The sequence below is a fragment of the Haliaeetus albicilla genome, chromosome 1, assembly GCF_947461875.1.
Source record: "Haliaeetus albicilla chromosome 1, bHalAlb1.1, whole genome shotgun sequence".
NCBI lineage: Eukaryota > Metazoa > Chordata > Aves > Accipitriformes > Accipitridae > Haliaeetus > Haliaeetus albicilla.
Window position 1 is genome coordinate 54,234,300 of NC_091483.1, and position 25,057 is coordinate 54,259,356.

Genomic DNA, 25,057 nt, shown 5'->3' on the forward strand with positions numbered 1-25,057 from the left:
GATCTTTTGGCTGAGAGTACAAACAATGCAGAGATGAAATTCAGAGATCTCCTATTCTAAGGGTTCCTTGCAAGCTGAAGAAATGAGGAATTACGCAGTTTGTGCCCATGCTGTGTGTTTGTGACCAGGAGACTTCAGTCTCACTATACAGAGTGAGCAAAATTCAGCCCTCATTTAAAAAGGTACCCATCATTTTGGAAAGATTATTATGGTTTTGCTCAATTTGGCCATTGTCGTCTGTTGAGCAAATTTTCTTTGGTCATTAAAGGGCTCAACCATCTCTCTTTTATGCAAGGACTTTTTATACAAAACTTTCTGGGTCTTTTGAAGAGAGCCCTGAACATTTGCTGCAGCCAGTCCCATCGCTGTTCCCTAAGGGAGTGTCTCTTAGCCCAGGGGCAGGGGTTTCTGTGCTCATTTCCAGTAGTTCAGACAAGTTCCCCTCACTAGTTCATTAGAGAGTCCTAAGGTCATTTAAATTGTATTATTCATAAAGGAAGATCTGAGGCATTATCTTGGACACAATAAAAAAAAGAGTATTCTGAGAAAAAACAGGGCCTATCATGCCTTATATGGCTTGGGCTTTGTTGTTTGCTTCCTACTTGTAGGGAGATATCCCTAAAGATTTCTACTGAGTGAGTATCTTTTTGTGTTAAGTCAACACTATAATAAAAGCCCATTCAGAAATGCTGATTCTTGAACTGAGTCTCCAGTGACTTTCCTTTGTGGATCTTTCTCTGTTCTGGTACAAGCTTTCTATGCACTAATAGTCAGTAACATACGGAGACAACACCTTGAAGAAGTGCAATAACTGAGCAGGCATTAATTTATTATTGAGACTTGCCTCCACAAAGTTTAATTGCCTAGAACATAAACAAGTAAGAAGAAAATCCATGTATGCAACTTGTTCGTTGCACAGAAGAAGGAAAGATATTAATGGACCCATCTGAAGTGATGAGAGACATCAGCATGCTTGCACACACTGGCCCATTTCAAGCACTCTCCAGTAAGTTTGGAATATATTGGTGAGCAAAGTGCAGTACAGATGAAAGCTCTCTTCGTGCTTATGTTCAGATGTAGGTGGAATGATTTCTCATAATTTTTATTAAATTGAAGTCATAGAAAAGCCAGTATGTATCGACCTCTTCACAGGCTGTGTGTGCATGTACGCAGCAAGTGAGTGGATTCGGTGACGTACCTCCTGACCTTGCCTTCGCTGAAGACGGAGAAGATGATGTTTTCACATATTCAGCTGTTTGATTTCCTTTCCACTAGCCATAATTAACATTTATTCAAGCAACATTAGGAAGAACATAAATATTTCAAAGAAGCTAATTACAGCATCCAAAACATCCTCCAAGCTATTCGTTTAATGAGGATGTGCTTTGTTCCTGCAATAGTGTAACATTAATTTCATCAAGCAATTAAACAAAACAAAACCAGATACAATAGAGAAAGATGTATTTTTTTTCTCCTGTTTACAGGAATGCTCACTTGCATTTCAGTGAATTTCTTGCGTAAAGGTGACCAGCGTGAGCTATGTAAACCTCCTACAAACTGAGATTCAAGCTCAGAGAACTTGCTCTGTCAAAATTTGCACAGATGTCAGTAGAAATATTGTCTTGGTATAAACTTGAGTTTGGTCTTAAGGCAAATATATGTTTTGGTTAAAAGTGATACTGTTTTTTCTAGCGTATGACTAGGAGGATTACAGTTATGCCCAAATCAGTTTGCCTTACTCATATTATCAGGAAATGCAAAACTACACTGATGCTCTTAGTAAAAAGGCATAGTCTAAAATGAAATGCATTTCATACTGGGCTGGAAGTATTGGAAGACTGTAGACTGCTAGGATTCAGATAATGTGACTCGTGGCCCAAATAAGATTGCATGTGTAATGGCTACTGCTTTTGCCCATTAACAGGAATCTGCTGAAAACAAAATTCAGGTTTCAAATGAAAGATTATGGAGCAATACAAATCCAAGCATAGAGAGAAGTATTAAATGTTTTGGGTTTTTTTTTTCTGCTAAATGGAAGACCAGAATTTTTCTACCTGGAAATTTTTCTCATAATCTTCAAAATCTTTTAATATGTTTTTGTGCAAGCAGACTCAGCAAAATTTTTCAGCCTGCAGTATTAAAACACATTGCACAAAAATGCAATTTCTGGGCTAATCAGAACTCTTTCAACTGAAAATAAAGTTTAATTCAGGATGTATCTTTTTCTTCACTATTCCTAAAACACTCTGTACCATTCAACGGGTACAGAATGTTTACAGGTATCTCACTCTCAGATTATAAAAGACTGTAATTTACTTTATTTCACAATCTATTAAATATTTAACAAGAAGGTAATAATTAAAATGCATAACAAATTAATTCCTTCCTTAGGCCAAGGCTCAGGACACTGATTCATGCATCTGGATCAAGATAGATTAGGGACATACCTTTCAGTGCTGATGACTTCCCATTTATGATAATGTCTTCTAAATAAATGTCTTCTGTTTTTATTAACAGAAACCAGAACCAAATGTAATTCCTCATTCGGATTGTTTTAAAACAACTCTTTTAATTAGGTAGATATAAATACAATAATACATACAAAATACAGGCTTCTTTAATTTATGTACTGGTCTAACAACTGGCTTTCCATTAACACAAGGATTAGCTCTGTCCCCAGTCATGTTAAGGAAAGCTTTGCTACTGAATCTGATAGAGAAGATACTTCTATTACTAGGAGAATTTTATAGCATCTTGGCATGCTGGTTGGCAAATCTTTCAAAATTTTGGTGGCCTGTCAAAGTGTTCAGGGTGGCAGAGCACAATCTGTAACACATAGAACTGATAAGGGTAAAGGCAAAGAGCAGACAGCAATGCTATGGTTATAAATCAAAGCTATCTTCTGTTTCACAGCAACAGCCACCCCTCTTGTCAGGCAGCTTTACGGCACCACCTGCCATTCATCCCTGGTCAAAACCCACTGAAATGGTCAAAAGGAACTGCACATTGTTTTGGAAAATAACAATCTCTAATATTGTCTCATTGCTGGACCATGATGTAGTATTTCCTTTGAAAGTCAGAAAAAAGCAACCAAGCAAAAAAATAGGAGTGAATGGAAAAAGAAGGGGAAACAAATCATAAAGATAGACTGTAAATTGGGAGATGCTGCCCTGAAACGCTCTCCATGGCACCTCAGCCTTGGAGCAGCACCTCAGCTGGGCAGGATCTTCCTGGAGCAAACAGTGAGGGAGCAGAGAGTCAGACACGCGCCTTCGGAGGAAGCCAGACCCTGCTGCTGGGCTGGGTGTGAGGAGCGGGTCAGCACCAGCCTGAGCATCCTGCTGGGAGTGGGCATGATCTGTTGGCTCAGGCAGTGGGAGGCACTGGCAGACTGGGTAGCAGGTCTGGTAAGCCAGGGCGTGCTGTGTTCAGGGGTGGCTGGGACCAAGCTGTCCAAGTGCCTGTACAGGTTTGGGGTCTGTGTGCTTTTGAATATCTTATAAAGTAGTTGCCTTGGCTACCTACAGGCATAAATAGCACCTGGGAACAAGGTCTGCAGCTGTATTTTAAGTAGAATGCCTTGCTAAGCACAGTATTAGGATTTTAATCACCAAATGACAGAGTTCTGTTTCATATTGCGGCATTTTGTGTGTGTGTATTTAAGAACTAAAGAATGCTTATGACTAGATAAACACCGAAAAATCAGCTGAAACTGACAACTTTTGTAACAATCTGAGACCAAATGGTTGATGGGCCAACTCATGACCATGTGTGGAAAGGAGGAACCCAGAGTTCTCGGGAAGGACACGAAGAGGTGCCCTTTTCACAGCCACTGGGGACCACCAGAGACGACTAAAGACCCCCAGGGACGCCCCTCGGAGACCCAGGCCGCCTGCATAATGACTATGAAACATGATAATTAGTTCCAGGTAATAGACTGAATATGTATAATCATTCTGGGAAGTTTAATGCATATGTATGTAACGGGGTAATATAAGCTTTGATTGATGCAACATACGGTATGCACGATAGGCGGAACAGTCCCCCGAACATCCGCACCGCAATAAAGAATGCCTGCTTCTTAATACTACATTGGCGTCAAGGAGTTCGTGTCCCCATGTCGGTGACACCTGCAGCGGGGGGTCCTTCAGAAAAGTCAGCGATCGGCGGGTCCCAGGGCAGAGGGGTGCACATCCTCAGAGCCCCACATCCCACCCACCGACGCCTTCTCCCACACGCAAGCTCAGCATGTTTTAACTCCCAGGTTCAGCTAGTTGGGGGCCAAATCTGCGTGAGATTTCCCCGTTTTAAACCCTGCCTCTTCTCCCCTCCACAGCGGGCTGGGACCGTGTCTGAACGCTCCCCTTTGCCACCCCCGTTTCATCACTCCGAACGGCCGAGCCCGGCGAGGGAGCAGCAGCAGCAGCTTTCGCTCCAGCCATCCCGGCTGCTAGCAGGGCTCAGGGCGGCTTTGAAAACACGGGTTTTTCCTACAGAGGGGGTTTACTAAGGGCCCTGGAGCCCGCCCAGCCCCTCGCCTCCACGCCAAGCAGGGGCACCCACCGCCCCAGCAAGGCTCACGAGGGGATCTGCCCCCCGGGGCCGAGTCGGCAGCTGCCCGGCCTGGGCAGGGTCTGGCCCGGGGGGGCCGGGGGGGGAGCGGGCAGGGCGGGCAGGGCGGCCGACGCGCCCTCCCCCAGGCGAGCCGATGCTCGTCCACGTGTCAGGGAGATTTAAAAAGTTTGGGCAGGGAGCGGGGCCGTGCCCAGAAGAGCGGCTGGCAGGGAGGCAGCGCAGGGGACGCCGCCGGCATGGGAAACCTCTGCCACCAGCAGCCCCCCGCAGCCCCCCGCCAGCGCGGCCGGAGGAAGGCAGGGCACGGCGCGGCTCTGCCGGGGTCCCCGCTCCTCCTCCTCCTCCTCCTCGCCTCCTCGGTGTCTGCTTCCAAAGGTGAGGAGCATCCCCCTCGCAACCCCTTCCTGCACTGCCAGCTCTGCGATTTTTTTTTTTTTTTTTTTTTGGGGGGGGGGGTGACCCCAGCAGCCTGCCAGCCTCGCGGGGGGGCGGCAAAGCGGGGCCGGGGTGGGCGGCGCGGCTGGGGTCGGAGAGGCAGGGGTGCGCTGGAGGTTGCAGCTGCTGGGCACGGTTTCGGGGCTCCGTTCTGGGGGGGGCTGCTTCGTGTATCCCGGCAGGATTGCCCTGTCCTGGCAAAACTACGCTCCAGCAGCTTGGGGAAGTGGCTTTTGATAAAAGCGATTTCGTTTTAAACATAATTTACTCGGATTTAAAAGCTAAGAAAAGAGAAACGCGGTGTATCGCAGAATTGAAGGAAAAATTAGGACCCTCTGGAAGCCACTTAGTCCAACCTGAAGCGATATTTATTGCATGAGGAATCCCTGGGGCTGGCGTTAAGTGGGAAAGGGTAGAGCTGCTGAGCTGCTTTAGGCGTAGAGCTTGATTACCTTGGTTTAATTTGAAATGTTGTCTTACACCTGAAAGTTGCTAATTTTGTAGCAGGGCGTGCTTGTGAAACAAGCACAGCTAATGGGCTTTTTAACAAAACATACTCTCTTTTTCTATTCTAGTTTCCCACTCCAGATAGATTAACTGCTTATACCTTGTGAAGTCACATTACAAAATAAGTTGCTGTGCAAGGAGGATTTCTGTTTTGTTTGTATTATGTATGTGTGAGTTGCTTTCATCAAGAGTTTTTTTTCTGATTTGTTGTGGTTTTTTAATATCAAGAATGAAAGAAATGTAAGTACAGTATACCTAGTATTCTGTTAAAAATAAATTCTGGAGATGTGGAAGAGGGGAGGGAAGGAAAAGGGGGGCAAGGAAGGGCAATGGCACACAGTATTTCATCATTGTTCCCGTAGAAATGATTGCCAGGAACTTGTGTAGGGAGAGCAGTGGAGGGAAGAGAAGATGTAAGAAGTGAATCCCAGGTTGGAAAGTGACTGAAACTGCATCTGGCATCCTACTGCCTTGGAAGAAGTTGAGTTTTTAGAAGTTGGCAGAATTGAAGGACAAGAGAACAAACGTGTCACAGACAGTGTCAATTCTGTAGGAGGATTTTCTCCTCCATGTTCCTTTTCACCAGGACTGTTTTCCTCAACAGCACTCTTTCTTTTTTTCTTTTTTTTTTCCCCTCCCCCTCCCCTATGGTTATTTTGTATATATTGCAATCAAACTCATTGTTTCCCTGTGTGTGCTGTTGTGTACGTGTGTAAATGAATGAAGTCCTGTAGGGACTGCAGCTCTGTTCTGGATGGGGTATGGAGGGACACCCCTAGGTGCTGGGAGGAACATAGTCCTGGGTGTGAGCACAAAACGGATGGGACTGCACATGAAATAAGGTTTTTGTGAATAAGTGGAGAAGGGTTAAGGAAACTTAGGAGGTGGTGAAATACTTGCATCTCCTCTGTCCAAAAGTTTATGCTCCAGGCAAAAAAAAAAAAAAAAAAAAAAAAGGCAGCAAGCTGTAATATTCAGGCTTTCTTGCCTGCTGCCCTAACCTTTAGCAGCTATTGGATTTCTTCTGCTCCCCCTGGAAAGCCTTGGCAACGGCAGAAGCAGCATTCAGAGACAGGCAGGCAAAGGTTTAATGGGGAAGGTGTGTTAATTTGAAATGTTGCCCAGTTTCACCCTTTGCAACCAGGACACCAGTCCCAGGCAATACTCCAATTTGAATATACTAATTTAAGAATAGAAAACAAAGTAAGAGAAGGGTAGCACCTTTAATTTATTTGGTGTTTTTCCTTGAACTAAAACAAACATCCAAAAAAGCAACTTTTTCTTTGGAAAGCAGTTTTTTTGTTACGTGAACATCTCAGAAATTTAAAAAATATCCCGCTTCTACACAGTGTGAAATTGAGACCCCCTCTAATTCTTTTTTTTGGGAAAACAAGTATCCAGAATGATTAGGCACCTTAAGCCTGTGCCAGTAATATGATTTTGAAATTCACCCCTTAATGTCTGGAACTAACTAATGTTGTAATTATTGTTATTAATGGTTCATGTAAAACAAATGGAGAGGATGGGCATTTGTACCCTACTCACCTGGCCATTCTAGTTAAGTCTACCTTCACCTCTTTTTTTGTTTAATTTGGTTCAATTCTTTAGAAAAATGTGACCACAGGTAACTATAGACTGTCTGGGAGGGTATAAAAATCTCTATTAATCTGAGGTCTTTAAGCACAGTATATAAACTGGTTAGGCATGCCTCATGGGCAGCAACGTTGGGCAGGGGGATAAATTAGATGACTTCGTAGGGTTTTCTGCAGTGCTAGGACTGTAAAGATAAACCACCACCCTCTCCAGCACCAATCTCCCTCCCAGGTGAGTTACAACACATCCCCTCACTGATACACTTGTGTGGAGTCTAGTGTACTCACAATTCAGCGATGCTCACATTTCTACTATTTACAGAGACTCCAATAGTACATTGCTATTAGAAGTATACTGCCAGATAAAATAACAATGTGGAAAGGTGGGTATTCAGGGCACTGAGTTCGGAGGGACCCAGAGACAGTGACTTCCACATCTGCAGCCTGGGTGGGCAGAGATGGAGAAAGGAGCTGCCCCCAAGCCAAGCATGGCATCACTGTAGCATTATGCAATTAGTAACACATTTAATCTTCTAAGGGATTCAGATTTTCCACATCACATATACCAAACAGAGGAAACAAAGCCAGTTGCACATGTACTGTCTATCACCTTCTCAAAAACACCATGTTCATATCATGGGCATTATTCATATGCAAGCGTACGTTATGTAGCACGTTTAATTCTTGAATTGTAACATACAGGAAAGCAAGAGGTAGGATCCAAATTCTCAACTTGGAATGAGTGCGCTGGAGGTGACCTGAGTTCTCAGAAACCTCAAGGTTGTAGGTGCTGGAATGTGTTTTCCTGAACAGGTCTTAGTATTAAAGAGCTGCCATGCAAATTTTCTTGCCTGCTACTTATCGCTGAGAACAGACTAATGCTAGCCTGACCCTCAGTGAAACCTGAGTAACTTCCACACTGTTTATTGCTAAGAGATGTGAGTGTCTGTATCTGCTGTGAACTTGGGAAGAAGCCTCCTGCTGTGTTGCTAACATAGAGCAGGCAGAAACTACTGGACAAACCCCACAACGCCCAGGGCAGCGGACTGCCTTGGACCATCCAGCTCTCAGACTTTGCAGTTAGTAAGTGTGCTAGGTATCATATCATGTTCAGAGTTTTTATTTAAATCACTGACACAAGATACTTATACAAATGACCTTTGCTGTACAGCGTTGCTAAGCGTGGTTTGTGCTTCCAGGTGCACTGATGCCATCCCAAGCGCTCGAGGCAGATGAGGATTTGCAGCTGTGGAAAGAGGTAAGCACCACCTGCCATATGGTATACTCCCATTTCTTCTGTGCCCATCCTTGCCACAGTCACACCTGACTCTCCAGTATTTCTCTTGCATGGAGTTCAGGTTCTTCTTCTTCCAGTCCTGCTTCTCCTGTACATCTCCTATCCTGACATCAGCAAAGAAGTGAAACATCTTATTTTTCAGAATTTCTGAACAGTATTTCCAGGAGGATGTTGAGGCTGGGTGTTAAGATGTCCTTCTGGGAAGCCTGTCTTGGCTCAGTGGTGAGCTACGTTTGATAACGGTTGTCATTCAACTGCCAATGACCAGGCAGTCACTGTCCCTGGAAGCAACACAGTGTCCTGTCTGGTAGTTTTATAGTCTGTGCATGATACACAGGAATTGCTTCAACTCAGCCAGTCTTACCTCTTGCTTCTTCTGTTCTGTACACAGGGCTGGGACACTGTATTTAATCCTATCCTAGCCTCTCACTTTACTAGGTAAAGGATAATATACTGTGTCAGTTGGTCCCTCTAACGTTTTGCTATTGATCGCTATCATAACTTCCGCTCTCATCTTTGAAATGAACATTTGTTTTGACTCTAGAACGTGACACGTGTTAACATGGGCTCTTCCTTGCCCTTTTGGAACAGATGGAGCGGCAGGGCATAACAGAGTTTAGCCTGTAACTTGCCTGCCCTGGTGTTGCTGTAACCTTCAAGTATTCTTCTGACATTTAATTTTGTAGCTTCTGATAGCATCAGAAAACAAGTGACTCACCAGGGGTACAGATGCAGAGAGTAACTTTCTTCCTGCTGTGGCCATTACAGGAGACACTTCCCTTACTGTCAGCTCCCCTCAGTTCATATCAGAAGTGTTGACTCAAACACCAACGTATTTCTAGGCTGGCACTTAAACAAGCACTGGTGATACTTGCCTCCTGGGGGAAAAGTGGTCTTTGGGGAAGTAAGGTCCTGACAGCTTTAAGGAGTTATTTACATTCTGGATTGAAAAGTGCTATTTTATACATTTCTGCATTTATTGTTAAGATTTGCTAGTTGTAACACAGGATTTGTCTCTACACCAAGTATAGGCAAAGGCAAAGTTTCCATTGATTTCAGTGAACAAAAAAGTACACATAAGATACTAAATTCCATGTAAAATTATGTAACATGAGCAATATAAAACTTACTGTTATAACAAGAATAATGCAGGACTGGAGATGGTCTAAGGAAAGCAAATTAGATGCATAGGTATATAACCTAAATCAACCTGATTACAGAATCATACTAGTCCACCAGAGTTTCTAAGAGTGAAAAGAATCGGTTCTTCTTTGTTTGTTACTTTATTAGCGGATCATTCAGGAGAAGCCCTGCCTCTAAATTAACCTAGTATTTTCTAGGAATGATTCTGAGTTTATAAATACAGGAAACTAACTAAGTATTGTGTTTCTTTACTTGTCTCTCACATCCTTTTGTTTCTTTATGTTATTTAACCAAGCACAAACAACTCACAAGTTCCCACCCTCAGGCCACATTTCTGAGATTGGAGAGAAAATTACTGAGAAGATGCATGAAGGATGACAGAAACTATTAAATTTTTATTTTTATTTTTTTTAAAAACAAATTAACAGAAACTGTGGCTTTTCCTCAGCCTTTGCTTTGTCCATGCAGGTTTTAGCTGAGAGAGACCTTGCCTTGCATTGCATCCAACACAAAGCAGTCTCTGGCTTGTCCTGCTACCGAATTATGGTAGTTTTCTAAGAGTGACCTCCAACTACAAAACAAGCAAATAAACAAACAAACAAAACCCAACAAAAAAAACCCTTAAGAAGAAACAGCAAAGTTTTAATTTAGGCTACTGAGATGACTTCAGCTTATTTTGTTATTTACTGCTGATTTCTCCCCTACATTTTCTTGCTCTGAAAGTAGTGAAGCTGAACTAATATACCCAGAGACAAACTGCAAGGTGAAGGGAAAAGAGAATGGGGAAGATGTGTTACCAACAAAAACTATTTGAAAGGGGAATTCTATGAGCTATTAGCTTTCCCACTATCTCTGCTAATGCTTTTTCATAGATTGTCTCTAGAGAAATGAATCATCTCTTGTTTTGAAGTGCTCAGATATGCATTATTTGTTTATTGCTTTTTTTCATTTAATGTTTTCATTGCTAAGGAGTGTTGTTTAGGGCTTTTTACCTATACTAAAATCATAAGACTCATTGCATTGCCTAGTCTTTATTTAAAAATCACATTTTTTTTATGCAGTCTATGAACTAAAGGGTTGGCAAAGCTTTTTGGCATCTAGACAAACAGTATCAAAGATTCAGTGGAAGAAATGGTGCGTACCAATGCACGTTGCTATTGATACAATTTTAAAGATATATATGAAAAGTTAAGCCTCTTTTTTCATTATTATTAAACTGTGCATCTTCAGTTGGAGTACTGGCAGTCTTTTCTTATCCTTACAGTATCCTTTGAGCTTTCAGCACTGATAATATTACCTCCATGAATTCAAATACCCCTTATTCCATTTCTTCTCCCTCCATGATTAACAACTCCACTAAAAAAGATTCAGTATTATGGGATTCTTTCATCCTGGAAAAGAGACAACAGAAGGAGGATGTGATTAATTGTCTACACAAGGTCAGGAACAGTAGGGAGGCAACGGGTGGGAATCACTCATTCATTACTTCTTCCAACACAAGATTGTGATAGCACTGAATGAAGCTAGCTTTGAAAAGACTGAACAAGACAAACAGAAGTGATATTTCACACAGTGTTTAGGAAACCCTTACCACAGGACATTGTGGATGCTAAAAGTTTACAATGGTTCAGAGAGAGATTGGTCAAATTCACAGCACAGAAATCCACTCTGGTTGGAGAGCATGGGTTTTATTAGACCACTGGTCTCTTCTTAGGATCTTCCCTGGGTGCTAGTGTATGGCCATTTTTGGAGATAAGATGCAGAGCTAAACGGACATTTATTTTGATCCAGAAGAAATGGCTGATGGGTATTGGGGCTTCTTTGTTTGGTTTGCAGATTTATTTTTGTTTGTTTGTTTGTTTTGTGTCTACATGTGTAACATTCCATTCTGTGCTGACTTGTTTAAGTTCAACAGCAATGACTTCTTCCACAGTCCTCTTTGAGTTTAGAACCCTTGAAATATATAGAATATATGTCTTACTAGCACTGTGATTTGGGAACTGCCTCCTTTAAACAAGATCCTGTAAGGTTCTTCATTTGCCAAAGAAATCAGTGCAAACCTCGGATATTGGCTGCTTGGTGACTCACGGAAAGTAACTGGCATACATAAGATGTGCTGGCACATATCAGAATCACTCATGAGATGCATGTGACATACACCTGCAGGGGTGCTGGAATCCAATTGGAAGGGTTGTATTTGAGGACTGCTCACTGAATCACTTGCTTTGGTTTTGTCATTTTCTTTGCAGTTTTGTATAATCCAAAGATATCACAGGAGAGATTTAAGTTCATAGTCCATACCCTAGATGCTTAAAATCATAATTTAAAATATGACTTAGTCTGCGAAGGTTACAAATAGGAGGGGCATGAGACAGCTAAGAGAATAAAGGACACAGATATGTATGTGTTTGATCAGATCAAGCAAGTATATTTTTTTTTAATATGGTTAAGGGCTTTTTTCCCCCTTGAATGCAAAATATTTCATGAATGTACCTATAAGGATTCCTTACGGTGGGCAAGCTTGCCATGCCTTTAGCTGCACTGAACTGTTTCTGAAAATATACATATTTCATTTGTTTTTATTAATCTGACTTCTTAAAAAAGGACTGTGTGAACTTTTACAGATAGACGATGCATGTTCTGCCTACCTGTCCAGAGATTCTCAGCCTCAGGTGAGTCAGACAGGTTACTTTACTTTATTATTTTGATACTATTTGTTATATGTAGTAGGATTGGAAGTGTGATACCTGAATTCATGTTTTCTTTGCATTAGGCATCCAGTGCACTGGAAGAACTTTGTTTTTTCGTCATGGGATTTCTCCAGAAACCACAGGTAACACACACAAAAGACTACTTAGCTTGATCTCTCAGTGTGCCAGTGTCTACAAAGAATTCTGAGGACCCAGTATGTGAAGTGTCACTTGGTGCTGGAACTAATGCTACCAGTTCTTACGCTGAAATGCTATGTGTCCTAATCCAACACCTATTAAAGATAACGGGGAGACTCCAATGTTTGGACAATAATCTCCAGGCTGGATACAAGGTTTCAGGTGTTTTTATTGCTCTAGATTAAAAAAATTATAAGCTCTCAACGGAGAAAGAAATTTACTAAGGAGACCTTAAGGATATGCAAAGGAACATCCGCTAAACCCATTGAGTCTTCTACTGGAGAGTAATCAATACTCTCTACAGAATTTGAAAAGAGTGGTTACATTGATAAGCAAAGACATGTAATAGAACTGTCAAGGAGGGATGATATTCTAATCCAGTACTGAAAAGTTTATAATGTAATCAAAATTGCCCATTGCTCTTTTTTTTTAACAAATAAAAGCTTCTCTACCAATTATTATTCCTACAGGGTTTAGATGAAAAAGACAACAACAAAAGGGTAAGATTTCTATGTATGTTTTATGATCACACTAAAATTGTCAAGAAAATCATAACACCCTTGCCCTGTTCTGTAGTAAAACCCCACTTTTAATTTTTTTGAACAGTTCTTATTTCATTATTCTAAGACTCATGACTCAGGCAACTCGGACATCGTGGTAAGTGGCATAGCACCTCCTTGTGAGTACCTGTGTGCCTATACATAAAACCAAGGTAATGTTCCTGTTTGCAGTAGTCTCTCCAGCTATATAGCAAGCTCAGAACTGGGAGTTTCATGTTTAAGGTATAGAATGTGTTTTAATAACATGGGAGACCGTCAATACTGTATGGGTGTGAAAAAACCCAACCAAATATTCATGAAATCCCACCTGCATCTTAATCTTGTTGTTTCAACATTTAAGAATAACAAATGCTTTTTTTCTGGTACTGGAACATAACATATGCAGTGAAACAATGCGGATTTATAGAAGCTGAGAATATGACCATAAATTTTAAGAACTCTTAAAGAATTTTTATTAATTATTAATTAAATTGTATGTATTTATTTGTGTGTGTCATAAATATGCATCAGGCAAAATAATACTTAAGTCTCACTCAGTCTTTGGATTATATTTTAAATGAAAAGTATTATTTAAAAAATATCCTAGTATTGTTGCTATAAAAATATTTTCATAAACCAACAAATAAACTACATGTGATCCATTCTTGCTTTTAAAGTGCAAACATAATCTGTTATTTCTGTGCATCTATGTGTTTTTTCTGTGCACCATAGGATTTTGAGAAAGTTAAAAATATTCAAGTTTTCTCATTTCTTAACAATCATTCTTATACGTTAATGTCCATTTTTTCCTTGTTCTTTATATTTCTTCAGAACTATGTGGTGTATTTCTTAGAAAGTGATATTGCTGATATTGGGGTCAGTATTTTCATGATAGAGCTGCTCTGGAGCTTTAATGGTAACAAGGGCACAGTGAAATGAGCTATTTCTGCTGCTGCTCCTGCTTAAGAGGGTACTGCATCCCCCTTCACCCCCAACCTGAATACCTCTGCCCCTGCCTGCCCACAGGGATTACTGCTTTCTCACTTCTGGTTTAGCTGTTCAGGTGACTGTTTTATAGCCCAGTTCTCAGAGATACTAACTTAGGTGAGATCCATCATTCTTTGGCTTTATTAACCTCTCTCTACCAACTGCAAGGCAGAGCCCAAGTGGCCAGCTGGGATGCCCTTTAACTCCTCTGCTACACATCAGACCTCTACATTTTTAGCTATTGTGATGCCACATTGCCTACCTTAGGCAGACAGTGAAAAGCTGGCTCCAAGTAGGCAAGTTCATTTTACCTTTTAAATACATTATCACTTTGGTAACTCTAGTTATTTCATAAATTATATTTCTCTTTGTTGTATCTCTTTTCTAAGAAGTATTGTATAAAAAATGCATTCTTTTTAAAATTATGTTTACATGAGTTGAAGGTTGAAATTGGTTGACAGAACATGGGTTTTCTACTTTTTCTCACTATGGACCTCTTTCCACAAGCCCACGTGGTTGTGGTTTGCCATGGGGCCACCTATGCTGCACAGCATGGCACTGTGCTTAACCAGGCTGTCTGCAAGCATAAAGTCTTGTTGAACACAAGGAATTTCAGGATTTGAACTTCTCTTTTAGTTAGAGTGACCAGTGCCATGGTTACAAATTTTGCTTGAGAATGGATCCCTCCTGCAAACTGTTTTCTAGTAAAAAAAATCATTTTTCTTGCTTCAATTTAAGTTATTTTGAAGTAAAATTAACTTCTCAGTACAACAGAGATTGAAGCTGCTAACTTCCATAGTAGATAATCATAGAAATGTTAGTAGGAGTAGTGTATTTCTCTGTACCACTCACAGAGGCAGACCAAAGTCGGAATAACTGCCATTGTCCAGGCAAGAGGTCTGTAAACAGTTCTGAACGTTCAATGAGTAAAGGTGAGGACACATAGCTTTTCCCTCCATCACTCTGTGAGTCACATTCATAGTGTAAATATAAATGTTGGTACCTGTTTGTTGTCAAGTCAGAATGCTCAAAAAATGAGTTTCTCAATTAACAACTTCAGTTCTCTTTTGGTGTATGTTTGGTCCATAAGCCAATACTGTGGGAAGAGACTTTTTTTGCATCATAAGACCCGAATTTCATTGTTGCTCATGTGTCTGTGTTCGTGTCCTCTCAGTCGTCTGTCCTGCATCCTTTGCTGCAACTCGTTCCCCAGCTTAATGAGAGAAGACTGAAGAGATACAAAGTGGACGTATGTAATCTTAAACTCTGCATGCTTGCATTCTCACACTTTGTGATTCATTAGCTCTTCTAAAAATGTCCTTGTAGACCTTTGTGCTCATAACATTTTTATTTTCATGATTTAATATCACACTAGTGTATTTGCATTAGAAATGTGAGGTTTTTCCATTCTTTAATTAGTGAAAAATAATCCTGCTTATATTTAACATTTAAAACAAAAAACACTGAAGTAATATATGCTTAACACAGAACAGATGTAGAACACAGAGCCTATGTATCAAAATGGATCTGTTAGTTCTTTTATAAAAAAAAAAACCCCAAACAAAACACCCCAACTTTCAAATTTATCTGTACCATTATATTGCGGTTGAGTTATATTTTCTATGGGGGTTCTTTTTTTTTTTTTTTTTCCCCTGTTTGGAATTCAAACCATGTCTACTCCTTAAATATGTATTATTTATGACTTACAGCACTAAGGATTTCCACATAATTTGTAGGCAATTTTACTGTTTAACTTAAGGTGCAGATAAGAAAGTTCCCTATGGAACTAATTTTCCATAGAATAGTAGTGTGTTTTAGAACAAAAGTTTCACATAGAGAGAAATAGCCCCATTGTTTCCAAGATGTCATAAAATTTGGGTATATTTGCTGCAAATGCAATTTCGAATTTCAAAAATCGAAAAGCAGATGGCTATTAATGTCCATCTCTTTAATGCAGCTATGGAGAGAAGAGAAAAATGCAGTCAGATATATAAGAATTTTTCTCTATAAGAATATTGAAGATTCCTATATAATAAAATATACCAAAATCCAACACCTAGATTCTTCCTGTTTTACATTGAATTCAGCTTGTTATTCCTTGTGTTCATTGATATGATTCCTTATATTCACTGATACACAAATTAAATTAGGTGTATGAATGTGGTATTTATAACTCAGATAGTGACATCCTCATAAGTAGGACTTTTCCTTTATTAATCCAGGTAAAGACTGTGTTGCTAACTCCCAAATTTTCAGTGAACTCTTAATCCTGTGATTATGTATGTCAGCTTTCAACTAGTCATGGTTGTGGTTGGTAATACTATCTACCCCTCTCTTTGGATCACTGCATAATCCCAACTATATGCCCTAAATCACATTTTTCTTATCTGGCAACAGAACCTAGCCACATATAAGAATTTAAAGAGTTGGTATGTCTTCTCATGGACTAAAATTGTTATGAAAATTTTAACTCACTACACATCTGAAAGGAAAATACAGGGTAAAATATACCTTCTATGATGACATTGATGTGAACTGTATTTATGCTATTGGACCTATATACTGGCAAAGAATATGCTTGGAATTGCTCTTTGTGCTTTTAAATGAATGTACATGTCAACTAAGACAAAGAATGGGAAGGAAAGCATAAACACAAGAACACAAAACTGCTGTAAGTGAAAAAAACCCTACCTTTTAAAGTCAATAAATTCCTTTTGTTAGAATACTTTATTATCCTGAACTTACTTTCATTGAGGTTGATGGCATAATTAATGGAAATAGAATACGTTAATTAACAAATAATAACCTAAAATTTGTAGTATATGTGGCATATTCCAACATATTTCAACTGCTTCATGGCAGTTTTATTTTTAGTGGGCTCAAAAAAGAAACTACTACAAGGATATTTTTCCAAGTAATAATAATACTAATCTCTACAGAGTATATCAGTCAGATCATGTGTCTTTATATATATTTAGAAAGTCACTATACTTATAAGAACTCACAAATGAAATGTAATAAATTGTTTCTCTTCAAGAGCTGTCAAGCCATCATGTGACAAAGACTTACTTTTTACATCAAAGAAATCAAAGTCCATACTCTACAATTCCTTAGAAAAAAATGAACAATTATACTAGCTATCTGATATAAAAAGTCCTTTTTTTAGGATAGTGTTTGGAAATATTTCTTCCAAAAGGAATTAAAAAAACAGACAAAAAAAATTGCTATAGTGTTTGCGAATAAGCCCAGAGCAGGCAGATATAACTTTGTGGCAAAAGGCAAACATTTTATCAAGCTTCTTTTTGTAAGGCACCTGATTGTACTCATAACTAGTAGTACATGGAAATAGCAACAGTTAGAATTCCAACTATTCTGCGCTGATAACTAACAGTCTTTAATTTGCAATCATGATGTTACACTTATATGTTAACCCAGCTAAATACATAAGCACATGCATAACTGAGGTAATTATTTCAGTGGGACTGTTCACATGCTTAGTGCTAGGCTCTTTGCTACATAAGAATTGTAGTTCCAGCTAAAAGTTTGAATGCAGAATTTGTGGCACTTTCAACTCCTGTGTTGAGTAACAGTAACCCATATTTTGTGAACTACCAGTACAGGAATCTTCTAGATTAGTCAGTGCTCTCATGGATAATTGGATTAGGTTACAGTAGGTGGTGCAGTAACTTCATCAATCCTTAAACAGAACAAGGATGGTAGTCTAACTAGGGTTTGTTCGAAGAGGAATGGAATATAGAACGGTCACATTCATATCATAGTAACAATTTTTAAGAAAGAAGGTGTATTAACAAAAGCCACACTAGTTCAGACTATGTTTTCATCAGTCCTGTACCCTGTGTCTAACAGTGTCCTGCTGTGCATAGACACAAAAAAGGTGGAAGGACCAGGGGAAGTGTGGAGTGATCACTCCTCTGGTATATACTCTCCAGCTTCTGGCAAGCACATCCTTGAGACCTTCAGAGCTGAAGGCTTCATCCAGACCATTATGTAAAATAGTCATTAATGGTTTTAAGCAGCTTTGATTTTTCGCTATATGTTTTAAATAAATGATTATTTATTTTGGAATATTTTATCATTTGGCATTCAGGCCTACAAAGTGAAGAGCTCATTAAATCCCAAGTAAAATGTGTAATATTAAATATGCACTTGAATACATTTTCTTCTGTAAGGCTGAAGCCAAGAGAAGTAATGGCATGGCCAACACTTACAGAATATAGCCATTTAAAAATATTCATAAACCCAGTAGAAAATCTAAGGAAACAATGAAAACAGCTCTAAATTGAATTGCATTTTATATAAAGCAACTTTTTTGATTTCCTCTTGTCAATTCCTGCTGTGAATACCAGTCACCTTTTTAAAGGTGTTATTTACCGATATGCAGTACATAAACGCCAGACATTTATGAAATGCTAGCATCTTCTGGAATCAATTTTGTCTGCATACTCTTTTAGTTTTGGTATTTTTGTATGCACCTTATCTATTTTAATGTCATAATAAATCTTTGAAATTCATCCATATTATGCTTATCATATTTATTTACATGGCAGATTTTGGTGTCTTTTAGTATAAGAGATTAAAATCCTCTCTAAATATTATTGCTGAGGGTCATAGCAGTTTATAAGAAAATTAAGAAAATACTGAAATTATCTGTCATCAATAATAAAAGGATTACAATTATTCCCTGACTGTGAGAAAGCTATAAACCTATCTTTCCCAGAGACCCTACCAGATGGGCCAATGGGGAAATGGCATAGGTAAACTTTAAAGCCAGGAGAGGATGGGAGCAACCCTGCCTGAGAAGTGCAGAGGAACTCTGATTCCCCATGCAGCAGAAGCCCCAGTGTTCCTGTGCACTGCCCACCTTCAGTTGGACTACCTGACTCTGCTGTCACCAACTGTGCTCCAGGAAGGGTTAGCTTGCTGCTGATTTTTTTCCTCCTCATACTGGGAAGAAAACCAGAACCTGCTATACGCAAACACACCCACCTCTCTCCCCGACCAGAGAAGGAATTGAAAAGGTGGATAGGTGAAGGAGGAACATGCTATCTTAAATTTATTCTTTCTTCCCAGTTTGGACTGACACCAGATTTTGTCATGAATTTGATTCCTCTTGAGCTCCATCTTGACTGATATAATATGATCTAAGACAGAAGACACAGTCAAAGAGATTGAACAAGATAAATTTTAGAGGGCGGGCATTAAACTCTAAATAAACACAGAGAAAATACTTCTTCAGGAATACATGTGTTTCTGTATACATATATACATGTAGGTTTGTGAATATACATGCATGTACACTACAGAACGTATCAGGGTTTTTTTTACATGTCCAAAGCCTTGGAAGTTACAAGGCAAGTGTTAAAATGAAGACAGATTTTAGCTTCAGTTGTTTTCTAATATCAGCTTCCTGACATGAAATCAAACCAGGAAACTATGTAATCTTCTTTAAGAGGTGTCTGGTTCTAAGTAGAGAATGATGTATTAATATGTTAAAAGTCCATAAAATAAATCATAATTCCATATTAGTAATTGTACTCTTGACTCCTTTAATGTTCTAGGTCAATTTCCTTAACTTGCAACAGCTGCCTGGTTTGTTTCTGTTATGTTTGTTCACACATTGAATAGAAAAACCAGAAAAATAATGAAATATAAATAGTGTTAAACAGTCCAATGGCAATGTACAAAATTCTACTAATGGGCAAATTTTTAGCCTTTTCAAATTAAAAAAACCTATAGTATTGAATGGATGGAAGATCTGAGATGGGTATTTCAAACCCAGGTAATGCTAGAATCAAGTGGACAATAGGAATAAAAATCATACATGTTTTACCTACAGCAAAGAAACTGGGTATCACGGTATACCTGATGAACTGAAGTCAGAATTAAAAGCAAGACTCGAAAGCTTCCTTGGATTGAAGCTGCTCCTGTGTTTGGAAATTATGGGAGCCATCCTGTTTTATACAATTCTTACAGCATTAGAATAAAGCATGGAATGATTGTTTTCTCTGACAACTCTGGTTATGATCATAGCCCAAGAGATCACATGACCTCAGTTTTTAGTTGAGAAATACCATCACTGCTAAATAAATTCCATCAAAATTTTATTTTCTGCTAAACACAAGATTTAAACTATTTTGTTTCTCAATTGGCCTGTCTCTACACCTGTAGGACAGACACTTCATATATCTGCTATCAACAAAAGCAATGAAAATACTGTCATTAAATTTATGTGTTCTCCAATCATAAAGGTCTCATTAAAGCAGCTGGATACTTCAAGCATTGTACTTGTTACATTTAAATGGAATTTCTATTTTCTTCATCGTTAGTTTCCCCTCCCTTGCTGTACAGATTAGTAGAAAGTTGTTTCTCAATATGTGCAGCATGGACAGGATAGAATATCATAGGCACTGGTCTTTTCTTTGGGAGTTAATCTGAGAGGGGTGATTATGATAAACCTCTGGGAACAGTCTGGGATCTCATTCCTGGGCTGGAGCCCAAGTATTTGTGTTTTTTAAGCTTGACATTGTTGTCCTTCTGCAAGGTGCAAAGAGACCAACTCTACTTTGTCCGTAGAGACTCTGCTACCATGAAGACACTCTGGTTGTGTCTGGGTAATGAAACCTGGAAGCTCGAAAGCAAAGGCCGCTCATCATTACTAGTACGATCGTAAAAAAAAAAAAAAAAGCAGTCTGAACTGAGTCAAAACTTGAAGTGGAATTTGGCCCTCATTCATGTGTTTTCTGCTATTTCTAGATGACAACATGAACTTCTTGTCACTGACACGGAGAAATATACATAAAGCATGCCTTAAGGGGCAAGACTGTATAGCAGTACTGAAGAAATACTTTTAATATGTACATAAACAACCTCTCTATACGGATTCACTTAAAAGAGTAGATATGATTTAAAATACTTTTTTTCAGGAAGAACTTCAAGGACCTGGAGGGATTCAAAGCAGAGGCTACTTTTTCTACAGGGTATGGTTTGTTTGACTTTTTTCTTTTCATTTTGTGATGAGTGTTACAAAACAAAAAGTAGAAAAAAACAGTAAATTACAGTAAGAAGTATGGTGACTGAGGAAACTTGTTTCAATCGAGAGCATCCTACTGTATAGGACTACTCAAGATCTGCTCCAGACATTTTCTTGGATTAAAATAAAAGCGTAGTAGGAAGTTTTGTACACATCTTAATGTTTGTGTATACATGATACCATGCTGTGTCTTAATAAGTAATTGGTTATTATACATATAATTCTCAGAGAAAGTTCTAGAAAATATGCCATCTTGGACAATCCTTCCAAAGCATTGCTCAATATGGTACATTTGCATGTGATATAAATACAATACCATGCTTACACACCATATCAAAACAGCTGCTGGGCCTGACCTTCCTATTTTCCTTGTGTTTTGACCAGTAAGATTAGAAACTAGATACAGAAATTCTCATGTGAATGAAACTCCTCTGTTAATCTTTGATGCCATAGAGTTTTTTACTCCATTTTTGCAAAATTGAGCAAGTTAAAGATGGCACATCAAACTTAATAATAATTCTCTTGATTTTGGTTAATCTGTTTTTCTATTTAAATAAGAAAGTGGCTAAGGAAAAGAAGTCAAGTTTGTACAGTTGTATTTCTTGTGTATCAGGATTGCATCTTTACAATTCTTATGACAGGCCAGTTATGGGTAATATTAACATCTATGCATTCATGGTGCCAGAGTGAAAAGCAAATTCTTATTAAGCTCAGCAAAAGATTTTTCATCAGCTTTACTAGACATTGTATCAAGTTCCTTTGTAGTACAAAATATTTCTGAAATGACCATGGTGGAAAGGGAGAAACTCTTTGCCCGTATTAAAGAACAGTCTAAAAATAAAATCATTGAGTGACGTATATTTCTTTGTTACTTACAACAAACACTTATAATGCAATAATAACAACAATCTGGAAGAACATCTTAAGAAAATGCAAAAAGAATGAAGGATAATGGTCTCTTAGAGTGACTTCTTGTGGCTTTCTCTCCCTTACAAAATAACACAAGATGCGCATAATTCATTCTTCAATCTCTATACAGCAATTTTTACTGTATAATTCTCCTCCAGAGGGGGATATTCATTAAAAAATAACTGGTCTCAGGTTTATCTTTAATGATGATCACATTGACAGAACTGAGAAATTTCCCACTTTCTATACATACCAAGTTGGGTGGGGCTTTGTTAATGAAACCAGTGAATTTTATGGAGCGCTTATTGGATATTTGTCTTTCAGCCACGCAATGGAAGGAGATCAGTGGATTTTCGCTGAGGTATTTATTTAATGCTTTTAATCACAATCTATACTTAAATTAATTCATTTTTATACAAACTGGGCACAATATTGATGTTGAGGAGTAGTCTCAGAAAGCCTTTAACTGTTTTTGCAACTTCAGATTTCTGCAGACAAGCTTCTCCCAGATGCGCTAAATTCAGGTATCTTCAGGTGAAGTGAATAAAAGCTGTAGGTACTCATTTCCTAGAACAGAGAACACAGAGCTGTTTCAGGCAGCAAGAAATGGAAAATATCCCAGCTCTGTAAACCTTTTGGAAAGTTAACGATGATAAGTGTATGTCAGGAAGAACTGATTCAAATACCTATCAAATACATATTGACATCCTGGGGGTAATCCCCCTATTCTTACACAGAAAAAACCCTCACACTGAAACTAATTACAGACTTCAGGATTTAATTTTAAATCATTTAACTGTTTGGAGAGACATAAAAATGTTTCATTATGCCAATATTATAATGCTCTGTTTTCCGATATATCTTACATCTCTATCATATTTTAAGTATTTAGTGTTATATCATAGCAACAGCTGAAGCTTTTTCTTATTTTTCAGGATTTCAGATTCCTGACCTAGAACTAATGCTGGAGGAATGCTGTGTACATGGACATACTGTTTTCTTTACAAAAATTATTCTTTACAATTAAAAATCACTAGAATGTAAAAGTTCTTAAATTCAATTCCATTAAGAATTCAAATGTTTCTTTACTTTGTTGATTATATTAAAAGCATATTAAAGTTATGTTTCCTGGTGTTATGATGTTTACAACTGTGTGTAAAAAAGTCACAGTGTACGCATGCAACAGACATTGCCTCTAACAAGATTGCTATGTGCATTTATTTTCCCTCATAAATAAAGGCACTCTGTTGTTTTAACGAGAATGTTTGCAATGTAGACTATTGCATTTCTTCAGAATATATTGCAAGTGATTTGTGCAGTCTTTAAAAATCGCAGCTTATCTAGGCAGGCCAAACAAAAGGTGTGGTTTGCTTTTCAAGATGTTGTTCTCTACCCCTGTACTTCCTTCACTGTAGCCTGTGGACTTCTGACAGTCTGCAGGGTCAAGATAAGTGGTCTGCAGGTGGTCTACAGAACCATATTGATGATAAAGGAGTTGGCAGTCCTCAATAAGCCTTAAGGTTAATAGTGTTTCATTGGCTGCAAAACCCGAGAATCTTTATTCCCCTAACTAAAGGAAATAGAATAAGCTGCATGTTTTGAAGAAATATCTTTCCTTAATTCAACTAAAATACAATGACATCATTTTTTTAGCTATTAAGAACACAGATGCAGTATGGTTCTCATTCAGAAGACTTAATTGCGTTATTTACATTCTTCCAGAATTAGGATCTATTTGAAAACTCAAGTGATTTTGATGTAGAATTGAAGAAATTCCACTCAAAAGAACAAGTTAGCCTCACAATCTTCCTAGCTTCTCTCCCTGAGTTTTCCTCCACACCAGAGTTGTGTTAAAATATGGTCAAGGTTGTAATTATGTTGAAAGTAACTAATCATTCAGTGTACAAGCGGATTATTGTTTTTAACATTATATTGGCTGGTCGTGGTTTGAACTGACCTCAGCATTACTACTCCTGCTTCTGCAAGTTTGGATGAGCAGCTGAACTTCAGGAGTTAGCTGGGAAAACAGGTGGCCTCGGAGGTGGAAACCAGCTTAAGAAGGAAGTCCTTTTCCTCTTCTTACCCACCTGTTTTGACTCTGCAGTTTTCTGTGTCTTCAGTCGAAATGGTGCAATTATTTGTGAACTGAGGGTCCAGTTTTATAGGACCCCTGGTCGGAACTAACGTGGTCTTCTGCCGCAAAACACTTACTGTGTTGTATTGTACTAAATTAGGTTATTTGTTCAAGTTTTTCCCCCCACTGCCTTACTAGCGACCGACAGCTTCCACTCAAGCAGGCAGTGGGATGAGCAGGCCGTGGCTGCAGGGCAAGGCAGGGAAGCAGGGCTGTCTCCTCAGTCACACCCAGCACCAAACCACAGCTTAAAGTGGCCCAGACTGAAAGTGATGTTTTGTTTGTTTGGATTTTGTTTATTTGTTTTGTTTCCTGTTTGTTTTTTTTTTTCTTCTGAAATGTGTTTAAACAGATCAGTTTTGTCAGCAGTAACCAACGGCCGACAGGGCAATCGGCCGGGGCCTGCCGCCGCCTCGCTGCCCTCCTGCCTCCTGCCGCCACCGTTAGAACCGGTGAGGGTGCGTGGCCCTGCCCCAACAGCCGCCACGGACCTGCCACCGTCGGGTCAGAGCAGCGGCCTCCCTGAGGAGAGGCAGTGCCCCGGGGGGAAGCCATGCAGGTGGGCGCAGAGGGTCACCCCGGCCCCGAGCTGTCCTGGTGGGGCAGCAGCTGAGCCTGAGGGCCATGAGGGAGCTGGGGTGGGGATGTCTAGGAAATGGCGGAGGCAGGAGTTGGACTCGAGAGGTGCTGGGTGCTTCGAGAGCTGTGTCCTGCTGCCTGAGGCAACCGCCAAGCCTGCTGGGCAGGGAGAGAAGAAAGGCAAGGTGGCGAGGAGGGCAGGAGCAAAGCCAGCCCCCAGAAGGGCTCCCTTGGCATGGCCAAGCCCGCCGCAGGGCCCCGCAGGACAGAGAGAGCTGGCATTGCAGCCCCGGTCCTGTGTGGCCTTCTCAGTCCCTGCGGGGGTCCCCAGAAATGGCAGATGGGAGGGCAGGTTATGTGGGTTTTCTTGCGAGAATACATCAGGAAACTCTGAGTTTCTAATGGTTAAGAATTAACCACC

The 25,057-nt window shown here is 39.5% G+C and overlaps 1 protein-coding gene across 5 annotated transcripts; it reads left to right on the forward strand.

Annotated features, from left to right (window-relative positions):
• The first annotated feature begins 4,703 nt into the window (after nucleotides 1-4,703).
• On the forward strand, nucleotides 4,704-23,027 carry NMU (neuromedin U). Of its 5 annotated transcripts, XM_069789785.1 has the most exons (10): nucleotides 4,707-4,950; nucleotides 8,309-8,367; nucleotides 12,174-12,221; nucleotides 12,323-12,382; nucleotides 12,908-12,937; nucleotides 13,044-13,094; nucleotides 15,138-15,212; nucleotides 20,908-20,961; nucleotides 22,248-22,284; nucleotides 22,859-23,027. In XM_069789785.1, the coding sequence occupies exons 1-9, from the start codon at nucleotides 4,812-4,814 to the stop codon at nucleotides 22,281-22,283; spliced, it is 552 nt and encodes a 183-aa protein (XP_069645886.1). In that variant the 5' UTR covers nucleotides 4,707-4,811; the 3' UTR covers nucleotide 22,284; nucleotides 22,859-23,027. The 5 variants fall into 5 exon arrangements, with proteins under 5 accessions (XP_069645894.1, XP_069645917.1, XP_069645903.1 ...); XM_069789793.1 differs by lacking the exon at nucleotides 12,908-12,937 and having other exon boundaries at nucleotides 4,704-4,950; XM_069789802.1 differs by lacking the exon at nucleotides 13,044-13,094 and having other exon boundaries at nucleotides 4,706-4,950.
• The last annotated feature ends 2,030 nt before the right edge of the window (nucleotides 23,028-25,057 follow it).